General features: G+C 44.4%; 1 protein-coding gene across 2 annotated transcripts in view; it reads right to left on the bottom strand.

The window, feature by feature from the left end:
- rbl1 (retinoblastoma-like 1 (p107)) overlaps positions 1–17,456 on the bottom strand; it is a 154,275-nt gene that overhangs the window by 19,273 nt on the left and 117,546 nt on the right. For both annotated transcript variants that reach the window (XM_068048717.1, XM_068048716.1), the window contains 3 exons: positions 1,839–1,910; positions 1,615–1,708; positions 582–793 (listed from right to left, as the gene is read on the bottom strand). In XM_068048717.1, the coding sequence (XP_067904818.1) occupies positions 582–793; positions 1,615–1,708; positions 1,839–1,910 (378 nt within the window). The remainder of the gene's footprint in view (positions 1–581; positions 794–1,614; positions 1,709–1,838; positions 1,911–17,456) is intronic.

Here is a 17,456-nt window from a genome sequence, read left to right as displayed (position 1 = left end):
GTGTATTGGACAAAAGGGTGACATCCGGGGCTGAAAACCCGAAGGTCGGATGATTACTGGGCCCTTAATTAGAGGGAACAGCTTCAGTGTCCTCTGCCCTCACATTGAAAACTGTGGACTGTCCCAGAGGCGTCGGGTTCCAGCGACAACCTCCAGGATCATGGTTTTCAAATTGCACCTGGTCCCGACCATGCCGGCATTTGAAAATCCGGCCCTTGAACTGTTTTATCATTTACGTTCAAAGCCAATAGGATGGAATTGCGGAATGCAAGCCACTAAATTCCGGTAAAAATCCCAGAATATGATGTAATAAAAATGGAATTTGACTTATTCAGCCACTGAAAACCATGGTCCAGATAACGGGAAATTATACACCCTTAATATTTTGTAGCCAAAATTGCAACTTTAATGCAAAAACAAAGAGACTGGCAGTATATGATCCCCAAAACACCAGTTACAAAGAAATGCAGAAACCCCACCAAATAAGAATGGAATTTGACTTATGACATCATCGACACATGCAGCACTTATACTTCAGAAATGCTGATTAGAAGCAGTCTCAAATACTCATGTTTACTTACCCCACACTCTAGTTTTACATTGGAGTACTTCAATGCAAACTCTTTAATCCTGTTCACATAGACACTGTTATAGAACTTAATGAGATCACCCCGCTCTTCCTCCACAACTGCAGGACACTTGGACAATCTGGTCGGAGACACTGGAGGGTTGCTTGCCTTGCCAGGACGATATGCATTGTTATTTTTCGAGCTAGGATCATCACTGCTGGACACTAGAAGTGACACAAAAAAAGCAAAATAAAATTGTTATTCTCAGGTTTTAAGATGGACCTCCTAAGACAACTGATCACTCCATACAGAAAGTGTCTTTTCTTATTCCATTCCCTGTGAAACTCAAGCAATTGTACTAGGAGCGTATTTTCTATTAATTTTAGTGATTCTCTAGGTGCAGGAAATCAATCAGCGCTGGGGGATGGAACACTGTCGTTTTCAATGCTCCAGATCGGAAGGGTGAAGAGTAAAGTACCCTCCACTCTGCCCCAGCCATATGCTTTAATTTCAATCTTAGAAGAGCACAATTAGAAATTTCAATTTCTCACACCAACTCTCTACTCTGCTGGCAGAGTTTTTTTTGTGAGTATCGTGAAGGAGGGAGTGAACCAACATCTCAAAATGCCAGATTGTGTACATGTGGCTTACTTAAATGGCATCATATGGTGGAGGAGGAAAGGTACATGCACAGCTTAAGTTTCTAATTTATCTCAACAACTTGCATTAATGTAGCACTTTTAAAATAGAAAAAGAATTTTCACAGAGGTGCAGTCCAATAATAGGATGCTAAGCCAAAGAAAGAATGACCAAAAGCTTGGTCAAAAAGGTGGGTTTTAAGGAAGGTTTTAAAAGAGAGGGAGTTGGAGAGGTTTAGGGAGGGAATGCAAGTGTGTACAATAAAGATCAGTCTTGTTGAAATGGAACACTTTCTTTCCTTGCCCTAACCCCTTCTCCATGTTAAATTTGGACTAGTTGCTAACTCAGAAAAGTTCCAAAAATTCTCAGAACATTCAAATTCTTACAGTAGAGCAATGTGACTCACCCTGCTCTTGCATGTTAACATCTTCCCCTGTGTGCTCATCAATACCAGTAGCCTTCAACCGTCTCCCTCCTTTCAGGAGAACACTTCTGTACACCTGAATAAAATAATTCAAGATTATTACACAAAGAAGAAGGCACTTGCAGAAAACCAACCAGTGAGACCTAAAAAGACTAAACAATCGTGTGAAGAAAGCCTAAGGACCTACATAAGGATTGTAAACTCACATGGCTATTGGCTTGGGGTTGACTTCTGTAACATTTCATTATATCTGTGAAAGACCTGTCCTCTTTCGTGACCTGTAAAGACAGTATCAGTAATAAATAAACACAATCAGCTGATGCCCTGCGGCATTATGAACAGAGGTATGTTTTTTTAAAAATTGCAATGTTTATCCTGGAGTGCTCTCTCCCATTCTGTAATTCTTTCTTCCCATTCTCTGCTTTCAGTTTGTATTCCACTGTTACATTGCCATGTTCTTTGCCTGTCTCATCTCCATATTTATCTGTTAATCAGACTGATCTGTACCCTCAAGTTCAGTACTAGCAAAGGATGAAAGCGCAAGTAAAAGTACTTAACTTCTCTCTTTTAACGGTAGTGTAGCAGTTATGTTGCTGGACCAGTAATATGGAGGGGCGGATTAATAATCCAGAAAACATGCACTCAAATCCCACAATTGCAGTTTGAGAAATTGACTTGTTTTTAAAAACCTGGAAATCAAAAGCTGGTATCCATAATTAATCATGAAGCTGATGGATTGTCATAAAAACCCACTGGTTCACTAATGTCCTTTAGGGAAGGAAACCATCTGTCCTTACCCAGTCTGAGTCATATGGCCAACTCTAGTAGCCTAGCAAACCCCTCAGTTGCATCAAACTGCTACAGCAGTTTGGGAAAAAGGCCCACCACCACATTCTCAAGGCAACTAGGGAATGGACATTAAATGGCAGCACTGCCAACGAAGACCACATCTCGAGAATGAAGCTAAAAATAATTCTAACATCCTCATTCTCCTCTGGACAAAGACGATTACAACTTTAGGAAACCCTTTCATCAGGCAGTTGTTATAATACAGTCGCTCTTCATACAATCTAATTATTTTGCACCTATTGTTGAAAGAACTAGTACTGATTGTTTATTTTGTAATATGGTGCATTAAGTCACTACAGTTTCCTCACTGCTGCTTCTTTTGAGATACAAAAGGGAAAAAAAGATAAACATTGGAAATAAACACAGATAATGCTGGAATGCATAGCAAGTCCAAAGATATAGGGCTGAATTTTCAATTGCAGGAGCGGGCAGGCAGGGGTGTAGGTGGACATTAAAAATTGTGTTCCTGGTCGGTGTCGCTGGATCCTGACACCTCTGGAACGTGACAATTTCCAAAAGAGGGTGTGGGGGGCCATTAACAAGCTCCTTGGACTGGGGAAATTGGGAATCGCCAAACCTGCAGTCTGGTGCACATTAGTGTACATCCGTCGGGGTCAATACGAGGAGCTGTAAAGTTTTTTCCACCAGGAGTTGTGCTGCAAGATTGGGTGCGGTACTGTTTGCTTGGCCATTTGGTCAATTCTCTGAGTGCTGAGGCTTCTGGTCCTCCGAATTCCTGCCTCTTCTCGTGTGCAAGGCAACAGCAGGCCCCATCATGGCCATTTATTTGCCTTTGAGGCTCCTGTCCCAATAGGCATCTTCTGCCTCCTGGCAGTGCTCGGCATCACTAGTTGGGCGCCAAACTGGCCTCCGGCCTAATTATGACATTAACATTTGAGCATTGCATCGCATCAGTGATGCTGACACAACGTGGGGTCGGGACTCGGAAATTATCCAGGCATTGGGTTCCTGATCCAGATTTGAAAATTAAGCCCATAAGGTTAATCTTTTCATGTTAACCCTCAGGAATAAGTGCTTTCCTTTGATCTTTGCATTCCAATATTCTGCAAAATTGTCCTAAGTCTCAATGAAACCATTCACATGTTTCACTTTATTCTTCTTCCACCACTGGTACCACTATTCATACATAAGGCTTGAGGGCAAGTTAGCTGATTGCGGAGGACATCACAGAGAAAACTGTTGTTAAACTCCAGAAAGCTTGTTACGGAAGGATAATGCTGGAGCTTCTATTTACTCAGTTTCACATTTTTTGCATAGAGTAAAAGGATTACAAACATGTAGCTCCTCACTCAAACCCTCCACCAGTCTCAGTAAGTGTCTGCTTATAAAGTGCTCAAGTAAGACCCAATTAACACCCTCCACCTACATATAATAAAACAACTGATATATAATTAATAGAGTCCCTTCTTTCTTTTATAATACAACATGGATTAACATGCTCAACCAACATTACAAAATAAATCAAATAAATTCCATATTGGGTACAAAGTATAACATTGCAAGATGCCCCTCCTCTAGCATTTCTTTTTGTGAAACAATTACATAGCTGATGACCCATTTAAGTTTGGAGATTTCCTTTCTCTCTAGCATCTGTTACAATCCAGCAAGGTCAATATGTAGGCTTTTCTCATTCACACTTTTTGTAGAGTGTACACTGTCCCACAAAGAACGATTATCCACATAACATTCAATGGGTATCCTATCTTCAATATGTCCCTTGTTCAGAATTTCACCCAAAATATTTGACAAATAGAACCCCATATCCACCGCTTCCACAAGACTGAGTGTTTCTGCAGCTAAAGTGCTTTTAAAGACCTGCTTTATTTTATTGGCCTCCCAAGCTAAAAGGACATTTCCTATTTTCACCCATCAGAAATATTATGAAGCCAGCTGCACTCAAATATCCATCAGCAAGATTAGCATGTGAAACATGACTAAAAATTGTTAGCTTCATGTTCTTTAGGTCACCTAAGGATGGGAACTTCAGTACACATTTCTCCAGATTTAATTGCTTAATGTTTTATTTGCCCTTAAAACATTCTCAACTTTCAGATGTTTCATCACTGTGCTCAACTCCAGCACATCAAAACTAGCATCAGGCCTAGTGTGAGTGCACAGTTTAACTGACCAACCAAGTTTCACAATTGCTCAATCTCTGCTTTAGATATATCAACTTTTTTTGATGACCTAACACGATTAACTGGGATGGGAATTACACTCTGTAGATAGGATTGCTAATTTAAAGTTAGTCCAGACTTAGTCTGCTTAATATCTAAACCAATATATTTAAAGGCCCCACAAGCCTGACTCCCAATCTTAAATTCTGTCCTAAACTTAATATGATACTTCTCAAAATCCGCAGTACCACCCCATAAGAAATCATCGATGTGCATCATGAAGATGCCCTTCATACCAATAAAACATTGCAGGATCTACTTTTAGTTGAACACAACCAATTTTCAACAAAACAGATCTCACCAAGAAATACCACATCCTGGAAACATCACAAAGGCCCTAGACGCATTTGTTCAATTTCTATAGTTTTCCTTCTGCACCTGCTGCCTCTTTGGGTGGTTTCAAAAACACTTCTCTCTGAAAAGTGTCACCCTGCAGAAATGCAGCATTGTCAATAAAAACATTTTCAAGATTAATTTTCCAGCTGTAGGAGAGTCCACTCTAACATCAGTATCACCCAGTCACTCTTCAAAACCCCTTGCAACTAGCCTTGCTTTAGCCTTTTAAGTTCCATTGGGAAGGACCTTTTCAGTACAAACCCATCTATATGACGAGGCTGGCTGTCTCCTATTTGGTACCTCAGATTAAACTCCAAACTCGCTCCAACTCTGTAATTCCTTATGTTTTGCTTCTCTTATTAGTTTATTCTCAAGTTTATTGGTGGCCACTAAAACATCACAGTCATGAGGACTTCTGCTTCTAGTTCTATTCCGAGACTGCTCTCTAGCCTTCGTTTCATTGTGGAATCTGCTCAAATTACGGCCTCTATTAGCACTGCCAGAAGGTCGCCCTCGCACATTATTGGAGGCTTTCTCCAGTACATGATCGCTTCCTTATGCAAGAGTCACTTCCAGACCCAGTATAGAACTTACACTGCACTTTCTTACCCTTCACTCTTTCACCCCATTCTGCCAGTCCATGGACTTTGCTTCTTGGCCATCATCCTGAACATTCAACCAATATTTAAACTTGCCTGTAGAATTTCCTGCATGTCTCACAATTATTGCTTCCCTCTGGAATATATGTTACCCGAGTAGCTACTTGGGGCAATTGTCTTTTGGATGCGATAGCTTTTTCTTGAGCGCCATAATCCCTCACATTGCTATCCAACCCTTGATCTACCTCGTTCTTTTGAACCTGCATCACAAAACACATGAGTATTTGAAGTACAAGGTGCATCATTTCCCCTATCAACTGCTCAGATTCTGAGATTTTGTAATCAACCCTGACCAATCGCGAGAAATGAACCTTAACAGTTTGATTTCCATGCTTGATAACTACCATCTCACCATCAGGTGGCCTTACACAGTATCTCAGAGTTCTCCAAATTGTCTCAGAGACCTCAGGCTTGATGAAAGCCCATCTCCCTGCATTCAAATATGCAGAAAAAAATTGAACTACTTGTAGTACCTTCTAGAGCAGGAGGATTGTTGCACAGTACAGAAGGCAATTTGGGATTCCGCCCACAGACCAATTGATAGGGACTATATCCTCCAATCATAAGGGTATACAACAATGCCCTGACTGGGTACATTGCAAATTCACTGACTTTCCAAAAACAATTGCCATATCATACTCCATATCAAGTTTCATTTATGCTTTTTTCATTGAAGGCTTACTCAACTGTAAAGGTATCTCACTAGAGACTACATCAGTACTGATAAAGTGGCTTATTTCAGCTATTTTACATGGAATTACAACTCTCTTCAGTGACCTTAATTTTTTGGTGTCACCAAATCTAAAGCTAGTAATACTTTTATACTCCTTAACCTTGTGTCGATCCTCACTGCTAAGTGAATCCAGATAACATTATAACCAATCAGTTCCACATACTGTTGACATGCAAGCACTATCTAATACAGCACAGTTGAACAAATCTGCAACTAACCATTCATCACAGGACTAAAACTCCTTGTGACTAGTACAATTTGTTCAGATTCATCAGTGTCTTCCTCTTCTGCCTCAGAATTCTCTATTTTATTTCGAGGACTCTGCCCCTCTGCTTACGGCGGTTCATTGCATAATGATACTTTGAGTGACATATGAAGCACCTATTAACTGTTCCTTGGGCATTCCTGGTATTCATTCGCCTATGATTGCTGCTCCAATTCTGTCTTCCACTGTAATAGACCCGCTAAAAGTGCTTTCATCCTCATTCCTTCAGTCTTTAACTCTTCCATGGTACGTATGCTTGCTTCCAGTATCTGAACTGTTTCAAATTCTAGTAAACATAGAGTCCTCCATTCTTTGTGGCACTGCAGAATGCCCTGTTTGTTCTACCAGGGCTGCTGGAAATGACTGTTTTCCCAGGAATTTCTTTAAGGCAGCAGACATTTGATCCATGAGGGAGTCTTTGTCCAAGAACCGAACATCAGTTAGAACCAGGAACCTGCCCATATGCGACACCCCAGCACAATCTAGCAATTTAAATGCTAGTACTGAACCAGGGATCTCCAAATTGAATTTCTTCAATCTTCTATACAGTCTGTTAAAAGTCCATGATATAGCCCTCCATTGAATAACCATCTGTTTTCCGAAATCTATCAAAGTCTGACCATAGGTCACCTTTTTTGTAAATTTCATCCAGGAATTCTAACAGAAGATCCAACCCTTCATCAGTATTCAATTCAGTTCACAAAACACTTTACTTCTGATGTTACTTTTGGTAGGAAGTGACAATGCCAAGGCCATACCTTAGTCATAAAGTCATAGAGTTTTACAGCACAGAAACAGGACCTTCGGCCCAACACACCTGCGCCGACCATCAAGCACCCGTCCTACCTAATCCCATTTCCCCACACTTGGCCCACAGCCTTGTATGTTATGGCATTTCAAGTGTTCATCTACATATTTCTTGAATATCATGAGTGTTCCTGCCTTTACCACCTCTTCAGGCAGTGTGTTCCAGATTCCAACCACCCTCTGGGTGAAATACTTTCTCCTCAACTCCCCTCTAAACCCCCTGCCCCATACCTTAAATCTATGCCCCCTAGTTATTGACCTCTCTGCTAAGGGAAAAAGTTTCTTCCTATCCCTCCTATCAATGCCCCTCATAATTTTGTATACCTCAATCAGGTATCCCTTCAGCCTTCTCTGCTCCAAGGAAAATAACCCCAGCCTATCCAGTCTCTCTTCATAACTGAAATGCTCCAGCCCAGGCAACATCCTGGTGAATCTCCTCTGCACCCTCTCCAGTGCAATCACATCCTTCCTGTAGTGTGGTGACCAGAACTGTACACAGTACTCCAGCTGTGGCCTAACCAGCGTTTTATACAGCTCCATCATAACCTCCCTGCTCTTATATTCTATGCCTCGGCTAATAAAGGCAAGTATCCCGCATGCCTTCCTAACCACCTTATCTACCTGTGCTGCTGCCTTCAGTGATCGAAGGACAAGCACCTCAAGGTCCCTCTGACCCTCTGTGCTCCCTAGGGTCCTACCATCCATTGTATATTCTCTTGCCTTGTTAGACCTCCCAAAGTGCATCACCTCACACTTCTCAGGATTAAACTCCATTTTCCACTGCTCCGCCCATCTATATCATCCTGCAGTCTAAAGCTTTCCTCCTCACTATTTACAACACCACCAATTTTCATGTCATCTATGAACTGATTTTACCTCCTATATTTAGGTCTAAATCATTATATATATATATATAGACATATAGACAGTAAGGGTCCCAGCACCGATCCCTGCGGTACCCCACTGGTCACAGGCCTCCAATCACAAAAACAACCCTCTACCATCACCCTCTGCCTCCTTCCACTCAGCCAATTTTGAATCCAAGTTGCCAAATTACCCTGGATCCCATGGGCTTTTACTTTCTTAACCAATCTCCCATGTGGGGACCTTAGCAACAGCCTTACTGAAATTCATGTAGACTACATCAACTGTTTTATCCCCATCTACACATCTAGGTACCGCCTCGAAAAATTCAATCAAATTTGTTAGACATGATCTCCCCCTGACAAAGCCATGTTTCCTCGTTTCCTCTTTGGTAGAAATGTAACCCGTGTCCACGTATCCACTTCATTCTTCCACTGGTCATATGGTTCAGACTCAGAGAACATTGGAGGGGAATCATACCCTGACAATTTACACTTGCTTTCTGCCATATTTTCCACAATAGCCCGTGAGATTTTAATTTTCTATGTAAAAAGATTTTCCTAGTTTCCAATCTTCAGTTTTAGGCAACCATCCTCTGCTACCATGTTAAACTCCAGACTGCTTGTCACTGAAGGATAATGCTGGAGCCTGTCTTTTCTCGGGTTCACATTTATTGCACAGAGTAAAAAAAAACACATATAGCTCCTCACTCAAACACTCCACCAGTCTCAGTAAGTGTCTGCTTATAAGTGCTCAAGTAAGACCCCAATTAACACCCTCCACCTGCATATAGTCAAACAATTGATACACAATTAACAGATTAACACTGCTCATTGCCTATGTTCTGGTCCCTGTTAGAGGCCCTGGGCTAGGATACTTTGATGAATTTACATGACACCCACAATCTCAGAAATATATTTCAAATGTGGCTGTCCTCTGTTGACAATTTAGGCAATTTAATCAATCATTCTGCAAATAATTGGATTGTAGGAGCAGTCTTTAATTTTCAAACTCTCTTTTGTTAGCAGCGCATTAATGTCCCTCGTGTCCAGCTTTGCTAATAGTACAAATGAGAAAAATTCAATTATACATTTTCTTTATTTCTCTGCCTACGGAACACAGCTGCCCACTTGTGGGCATGTTATGTGCCTGCCCCGAAACTGCTGGGATTTCCAGCAAGGGTGGAACCCTGGGATTCCAGGTTCTCCCCCTAACCCTCCCCCACCTCCCGCCTTCCCACTGGAATTACCAGTGTTCGTTACTGTACTGAACAAAAATGTCCGGATCCCCAATCTGCTGAGTTACAGATGTGAAATGGGGCAAGTAGAGAGTAGGGGAGAGTCTAATTGAATGCAGGCTAGGGAAGGGCTTCTGTTCCTGATCACAGTAAATTTGATCCCTACTAGCAGTGTCAATGTGAGGACACGAGCTGAATACAGGAAGTTAATCTGTTGTTTGATTGTATGCAGGTGGAGGGTGTTAATTGTGGTCTTGAGCACTTATAAGCAGACACTTACTGAGACTGGTGGAGGGTTTGAGTGGGCAGATATATGTTTGTAATCTTTTTATTCTGTATAATAAATGTGAACCTGAGTAAAAATAGGTTTCAGTATTATCCTTCAATGACAAGCTTTCTGGAGTTTAACAAGCAGGCAGCGGTTCCTTTCTCCCCTCACTGCTCAACTCACTCCCTTCCCAGAAATTTTATAGCCAGAGACTTTGGGCTGGAATTTTCAAATTTGCTCAAGATTCCAACGCTGGAGTAATTTCCGGGTTGCACGAATAGCAGTTTTTCTGCACCAATCTTCCCATATGCAACCAATTAACATCAGGGGTGTGGGGAAAGGGGACCCGACCGATAATGGGTGGTGGGCGTGGGTTAGTGCCAACAGGGAGCAGGAGTGTGCTATTTTTAAAAGTGAGTCTGCAGCCTTCATACTATAGAAGGGATGCAGCAGAAGGCAGTGAGTGTGGCGATGGCTGGAGTGCGAGGAAGGGCAGCTCCACGCCTTAATGATGCTTTCTTGGAGGTGCTCCTTCAGGCGATGCAGGAAAGGAGAGAGAGGCACTATTCCCAGAGGACAGGAAGAGGAGGAAGCCAGCCAGTCTGACAAAGAAGGCCTGGCTGGAGGTGGCCAAAGAGGTGAACAGCCACGGGAATGTGGCACAAACATGGGTACAGTCTTGGAAGTACCTCAATGACCGAGTGAGGGCTGGTAAGGTGAGCGGCATATATGCTAGCAAGGTGGCAGGCCTGCATGTATAATATGGCAGCCATGACATGTGCAGCAATGTGGACGCCCCATACACAGGAACTCAAGAAGGACCGATGTATGCATCAAGACAGAGGGTAGTTTGACACCAGAGCCAATCATTGGAGCTCGAAGCAGTGCCAAGCACGGATGAACTTAATGATGGCCTTGAAACTGGCGCAGTCTTATGAGCGGGGCAGGGGCAGGTGAGTTGTGACACACACTTTGTGTCATTCATAATGCAAGGGAGTGGATGGATGATGGGGTACCCTTTCTTGCTATGATAATGCAAATGAAGGAGGAGGTGATAGAGATTGGCAGGGTGGCAGCAGGCCAGGCTTTCACAGAGGGTGAGGCAGGTGTGGAGCCCAGAGAGAGTGACAAATGCGATGATGGTGGATGTGAATCCTTCTCATTTGTGTTTTCTGTGGTCCATGATGACCAAATGAAACTCATGAGCCTGTACAGGCAGGAGGAAGTGGGAAGCACAGAGACGTCATTAGCAGCACTCGTCTCTCCCGCAGGGCCAGTGGTGGAGGCGGCACAGTAGAGGGCATTGAATTCAGCAGAGACCTCAGAGGAGGAGGCACCAGCTGAGGATGCACCATCACATCAGTTCAGTGCACCCTCCACCAGCACAGATAATCTTATATCGGTGGGGCATGACGCCCAATTAGAACAGGCGGCACCAGCTGGTCAACACGGCACATACGAACAGTAGCAGGTGACAGAGGCAGTGACAGCTCTGGCCAGTCACCATTGGAGGATTGAGGACAGGCCCATCCAGGCCATGAGTGGCGCCATGGTTCTGGCTTATGAGCGCATGGCCTCCTCCATTGAGAGAGTGGAGACCCACATGCAACAGTCACTGAGTGCATGCAGGAGGTGCAATACTTTGGAGGCCGTAACACATCAACCTTAAGCAGTGTTAAGAGCTGGGTTGGCACGATGACTGAGAGATGCATGGAACTGTTGTCAGCTGGCGGACAGCTCCTGGTAAGCAGGGGAGTGCAGGTGGACCAAGAAAGGGTCGAGGAACAGATGGCTGAAGGCGACCCCTCTGACCATGACACGAATACTGCTTCCCACAATGATGACAGAGGCTTCCATTGCACAGATGCAGTTGGTGCAGCCTCTCAAGGGCTCTGCAACCCAGAGGTCATTTTCCAAAGGCATCTATGCACTGAAGCAGTAAGGGCAGCAGGTTGCCCCCACATCAGCTCCAGCTGCAGGGGGAAGTACCCAGAAGCAAACCCGGATCCATCCACATTGGCTTTCCAGTGCAGGGAACAATTGAGTCACCCTGGGTCTGTCTCAGAAGGAAGGAGTCATGGCAGCTTCCCATGAGCCTACCGCACACTTGCAGGACCCTTTTGCGGTGGTCCCACATGATCTGCATATTGAGAGAGTAGAACCTCTCCCTGTCGGTGAAAGCATCAGGCTGCTCTGAGGTGCCTTGATGGCCATTTGCGTGCAGTTTATCACTCCCTGGAGCTGAGGGCATCCTGCCATGGTGCCGAAGCCTATGGCCCACTCTGCCCAACTTGCATTATTGGTCCGGAACCTTATGCACTCCCCTGTCCTCGCAAACAATGCATCAGTCACCTGCCTTATGCAATAATGGGCAAGAGACTGCGTGATCCCACGAATGCCCACAGCCAGCCAATCTCTGGAACGTCCCTGTAGCAAAAAGGTTGAACACCATGGTCACCGTCACAGGCAATGGGTGCTCACCACATCCCAGTAGCCTCAACAACTCCTCCAGCATGCTGCATAGGTCAGCGACCACCTGTCTTGATAAATGCAGCCTTCAGAGACACTGGTGCTCCAAAAGGTCCACGAAACAGCTGTTGTCCGTAGATCCTTTGCGCTGGGTAGTGCCTTGTTCGAGCATTCACTTGCCTACTGCCCCTTGTGCATTCCACGGGCTCGTGCCTGCACAGCACCATGCCACTGGTGCTCTTCTGCCAGCTGCAGCCTGCCATCCCTCTTTGCAGCTTTCAACCCTCAATGGGTGTCAGCCCCCTTGCCTTGCCTGGGCTCACTGCAGGGGTCCTGAGAAAACCCTCCAGTTACTGGCCTCCGCACCAGGCCTTTCACACAGCAATCCCTTTAAATTGCAAACCATGAGTGAGGGACCAGTGCGCCTTCTACAAAATTGCAATTGCTGCACAAAATCACTGTTAATGACCTCCTTAACAGCCTCAACTGGGCTCCCGTTCCCAGGCCGTTTCTGGGAAATTTGACTGGCGACAGGAAGAAGGCGGGGAGCAGAGTCGATGCGTTCTCCTGCTATTTTCCCAGACACCCCCGCCTCCGACCCCATCTCCATGGGGCCCGGAAAATTCAGCCCTTTGTTTCTGAGTCACTGGTACAGCTGCACCTTGAAGCTTTGTCCCAGGATCGTTCTAAGATGACAAATCAAAGCTTTGCCATTCTGCCATGCCTTCATGAACTTTTTAAGGAAACCCAGTAGGAAACAATGAGACAGATTAAAAGACAATTCTGGGCACCACGCTTCAGGAAAGATGTAGAGGCTTTAGAAAGGGTACAGAGGAGGAAGCTAGTGAGTTCAAGGGAGGGAACGACGATACCCTGGACCATATCAACATTACAAAGGAGGAGGTGTTGGAGGTTCTGAAGCGCATTAAGTTGGATTATCTCCCCGGGCCTGACCAGATGTATCCTAGGATGCTATGGGAAGCAAGGGAGGAGATTGCTGGGGCCCTGGCAGAGATTTTTGTATCATCGTTAGCCACGGGTGAGGTACCGGAATACTGGAGGATTGCTAATGTTGTGCCTTTGTTTAAGAAGGGCAGCAGGGATAAGCCAGGGAACTACAGGCCGGTGAGCCTTACATCAGTGGTGGGAAAGTTATTGGAAGGGATTCTAAGAGACAGGATTTATATGCATTTGAAAAGGCAAGGTCTGATTAGGGATAGTCAGCATAGCTTTGTGCGTGGGAAATAGTGTCTCACGAATTTGATTGAGTTTTTCTAGGAGGTGACCAAGAGGATTGACGAGGGCAGGGCAGTGGACGTTGTCTACATGGACTTTAGCAAGGCCTTTGTCAAGGTCCCGCATAGTAGGTTGGTCTGCGCTTGGAGTACTGTGTGCAGTTTTGGTCGCCGCACTACAGGAAAGATGTGATTAAGCTAGAGAGGGTGCAGAAAAGATTCACAAGGATGTTACATGGGATCCAGGGTGAGCTGGCCAATTGGATACAAAATTGGCTTGGTGATAGGAGGCAGAAGGTGGTGGTGGAGGGTTGTTTTTCAGATTGGAGGCCGGTGACCAGTGGTGTGCTGCAGGGATCGTTGCTGGGCCCTCTGTTGTTTGTCATATATATTAATGATTTGGATGTGAATGTAAGGGGCATGATTAATACGTTTGCAGATGACACCAAAATTGGTGGTATAGTGGACAGTGAAGAAGGTTGTCTAAGGTTACAACAGGATATAGATTAACTGGGAAAGTGGGCAAGGGATTGGCAAATGGAATTTAACACAGACAAGTGCGAAGTGATGCATTATGGGAGGTTAAACCAGGGCAGGACACATACAGTGAATGGCAGGGCCCTGGGGAGTGTTGTTGAGCAGAGAGACCTTGGGGTGCAAGTACATAGTTCCCTGAAAGTGGCAACACAGGTAGACAGGGTGGTGATGAAGGCGTATGGCATGCCTGCCTTCATTGGCCGAGGCATTGAGTACAAGAGTCGGGACGTCATGTTACAGTTGTACATAACGTTGGTCAGGCCGCGCTTGGAGTACTGTGTGCGGTTCTGGTCGCCGCACTACAGGAAAGATGTGTTTAAGCTAGAGAGGGTGCAGAAAAGATTCACAAGGATGTTACCTGGTTTGGAGGGCTTGAGTTATAAAGTGAGATTGGATAGGCTGGGTGTGTTTTCCCTGGAGTGAAGGAGGCTGAGAGGGGACATGATAGAGGTATATAAAATTATGAGAGGCATAGATAGGGTAGATAGCCAGAGTCTGTTTCCCATGGTAGGGGTGACTCAAACTAGAGGGCATAGATTTAAGGTGAGAGGGAGGAAGTTTAAAGGGGATCAAAGGCGTAAATTTTTCACACAAAGAATAGTGGGTATCTGGATTGGGCTGCCAGAGGAGGTGCTGGAGGCAGGAACAGTAGCAACATTTAAGAGGCATCTGGACAGGTTCTTGAATGAGCAAGGCATGGAGGGATATGGAATTAATGCAGGCAGGTGGGATTAGTATAGATAGGCATTATGGTCGGCATGGACGCGGTGGGCCGAAGGGCCTGTTTCTATGCTGTATGACTCTATGAGGCTTATCAGGATGTCACCAGGGATCAGCGAATTTAGTTATGAGGAAAGGTTGGAAAAGTTAGGACTGCTCTTCTTGGAACAGAGGTGACCTAATAGAGGTTTTCAAGACAATGAGAGGTTTTGAGGGGAGATGAGACATTTTTTCACTCAGAGAGTTGTCGGAATCTGGAATGCTCTACCTGAGAAGATGGTGGAAGCGGATTGTATAAATAATTTTAAAAGGGAGTTGGACAGGTACCTGAGGATGAGGAACTTACTGGGTTACGGACGGTTACTGGGGACCGTGGGATTAAGCACAACTGCTCTTTCAAAGAGGCAGCACAGACACAATGGGCTGACTGGCTTTCTTCTGTACTGTTTGATTCTATGAGGTTCTCTCTGTATTTATGTATCTTGCTGCTTCGCCAAGTATGAAACCACTTCTCTTTTCCTGTTACCTGTGAAAGAGTAAGTCCTGCTGCAATTATATACGATTTTGGTGAGATCACACCTGGAGTACTGCATACAATTTTACTAGAATGGTTCCAGGTATGAGGGATTTTATTTACATGGTTAGGTTGGAGAAGCTGGGGCTGTTCTCCTTGGAGCAAAACAGGTTGAGGGAAGATCTGATAGAGGTGTACAAGATGATGACAGGTTTGGATAGGGTAGACCAAAAAAAGCTGTTCTCATTAGCTGGTGGTACAAGGACTAGGGGACACTGATTTAAATTTCTGGCTAAGAGATAGAGGGGGGATGTGAGGAAGAACTTTTTTTATGCAGCAAGTGGTAATGACCTGGAACTTGCTGCCTACGAGGGTGATGGAAGCAGAGGCGATCATGATTTCAAATGGAAATTGGATGGGTACTTGAGGGAAATAAACTTACAGGGTTCTGGGAATAGCGTAGGGGAGTGGGACTAACTGGATTGCTCTATATTATTTTAATTCCTTCATGGGATGTGGGCATCGCTGGCAAGGCCAGCATTTGTTGCCCATCCCTAATTGCACTTGAACAGAGTGGTTTGCTAGGCTATTTCAGAGGGAAGTTAAGAGTCAACCACATTGCTGTGGCTTTGAAGTCACATGTAGGCCACATCAGGTAAGGACAGCTGATTTCCTTCCCTAAAGGATATTAGCGAACCAGATGAGTTTTTACGACAATTGATGATAGTTCAATGGCACCATTACTGAGACTAGCTTTCAATTCCAGATTTTTATGAATTAATTGAATTTAAATCCCGCCAGCTGCCATGGTGGGATTTGAACCCGTGTCCCCAGGGTATTAGCATACGACCACACATACCACCATACGAATTAGGAGCAGGAGTAGGCCACTCGGCCCCTCGAGCCTGCTCCGCCATTCAACAAGATCATGGCTGATCTGATTGTAACCTCAACTCCACATTCCCGCCTACCCCAATAACCTTTCACCCTCTTGCTCATCAACAATCTATCTACCTCTGTCTTAAAAATATTCAAAGACTCTACTTCCACCGCCTTTTCAGGAAAAGAGTTCCAAAGACTCAGAGAAAAAAATTCTACTCATCTCTGTTTTAAACAGTGACCCCTATTTCTATATTCTCCTACAGGAGGAAACAGCCTTTTCACATCCACCTTGTCAAGACCCCTCAGAATCTTATATGTTTCAATCAAGTCGCCTCTTACTCTTCTAAATTCCAGCCTAGCCTGTCCAACCTTTCCTCATAAGACAATCCACCCATTCCAGGTATTAGTCCAGTAAACCTTCTCTCAACTGCTTCCAACACATTTACATACTTCCTTAAATAAGACCAAAACTGTACACAGTACTCCAGATGCAGCCTCACCAATGCCATGTATAACTGAAGTATAACCTCCCAACTTTTGTGTTCAATTCCCCTTGCAATAAACGATAACATTCTATTAGCTTTCCTGATTACGTGCTGTACCTGCATACTAATCTTTTGCGAATCATGCACTGGGACACCCAGATCCCTCTGCATCTCAGAGCTCTGCAATCTCTCACCATTTAGATAATATGCTTCTTTTTTTATTCTTCCGACCAAAATGGACAATTTCACATTTTCCCACATTATACTCCATTTGCCAGGTCTTAGCCCACTCACTTCACCTATCTATACCTCCTTATGTCCTCTTCACAACTTACTTTCCTACCTATCTTTGTGTCATCAGCAAATTTGGCAACCATACCTTCGGTCCCTTCATCCAAGTCATTTATATAAATTGTAAAAAGTTAAGGGCCCAGCACTGATCCCTGTGACACACCACTTGTTACATCTTGCCTGGGCCTCTGAATTAGTAGTTCAGTGACATTACCACCACGCCATTGCCTCCCCTACAAGACACGCCGAATGTCCTCCTTCTGTGTTGTAATGACTCTATGACTGACAAAATTTTGGTGTGCTTCATTTCATTTATGTGTTGCCCCCTTTTTTGTAGAATAGGCTAGAGAGTGATATAGTGCAGTCGGAGACAATCGTAACAGGTTAGATGGCTCCTGGTGGCTACGTGGAACACAGAAGAAACTTGGGAGAAATGTTATTGAGTACTAAGAGGTGAGTCAAAGATTTTCCATAG

This window comes from Heterodontus francisci, chromosome 16 (assembly GCF_036365525.1).
Source record: "Heterodontus francisci isolate sHetFra1 chromosome 16, sHetFra1.hap1, whole genome shotgun sequence".
Taxonomy (NCBI): Eukaryota; Metazoa; Chordata; class Chondrichthyes; order Heterodontiformes; family Heterodontidae; genus Heterodontus; species Heterodontus francisci.
The sequence above is the reverse complement of the archived record's forward strand: the minus strand, read 5'-3'. Positions and strand labels throughout refer to the sequence as shown.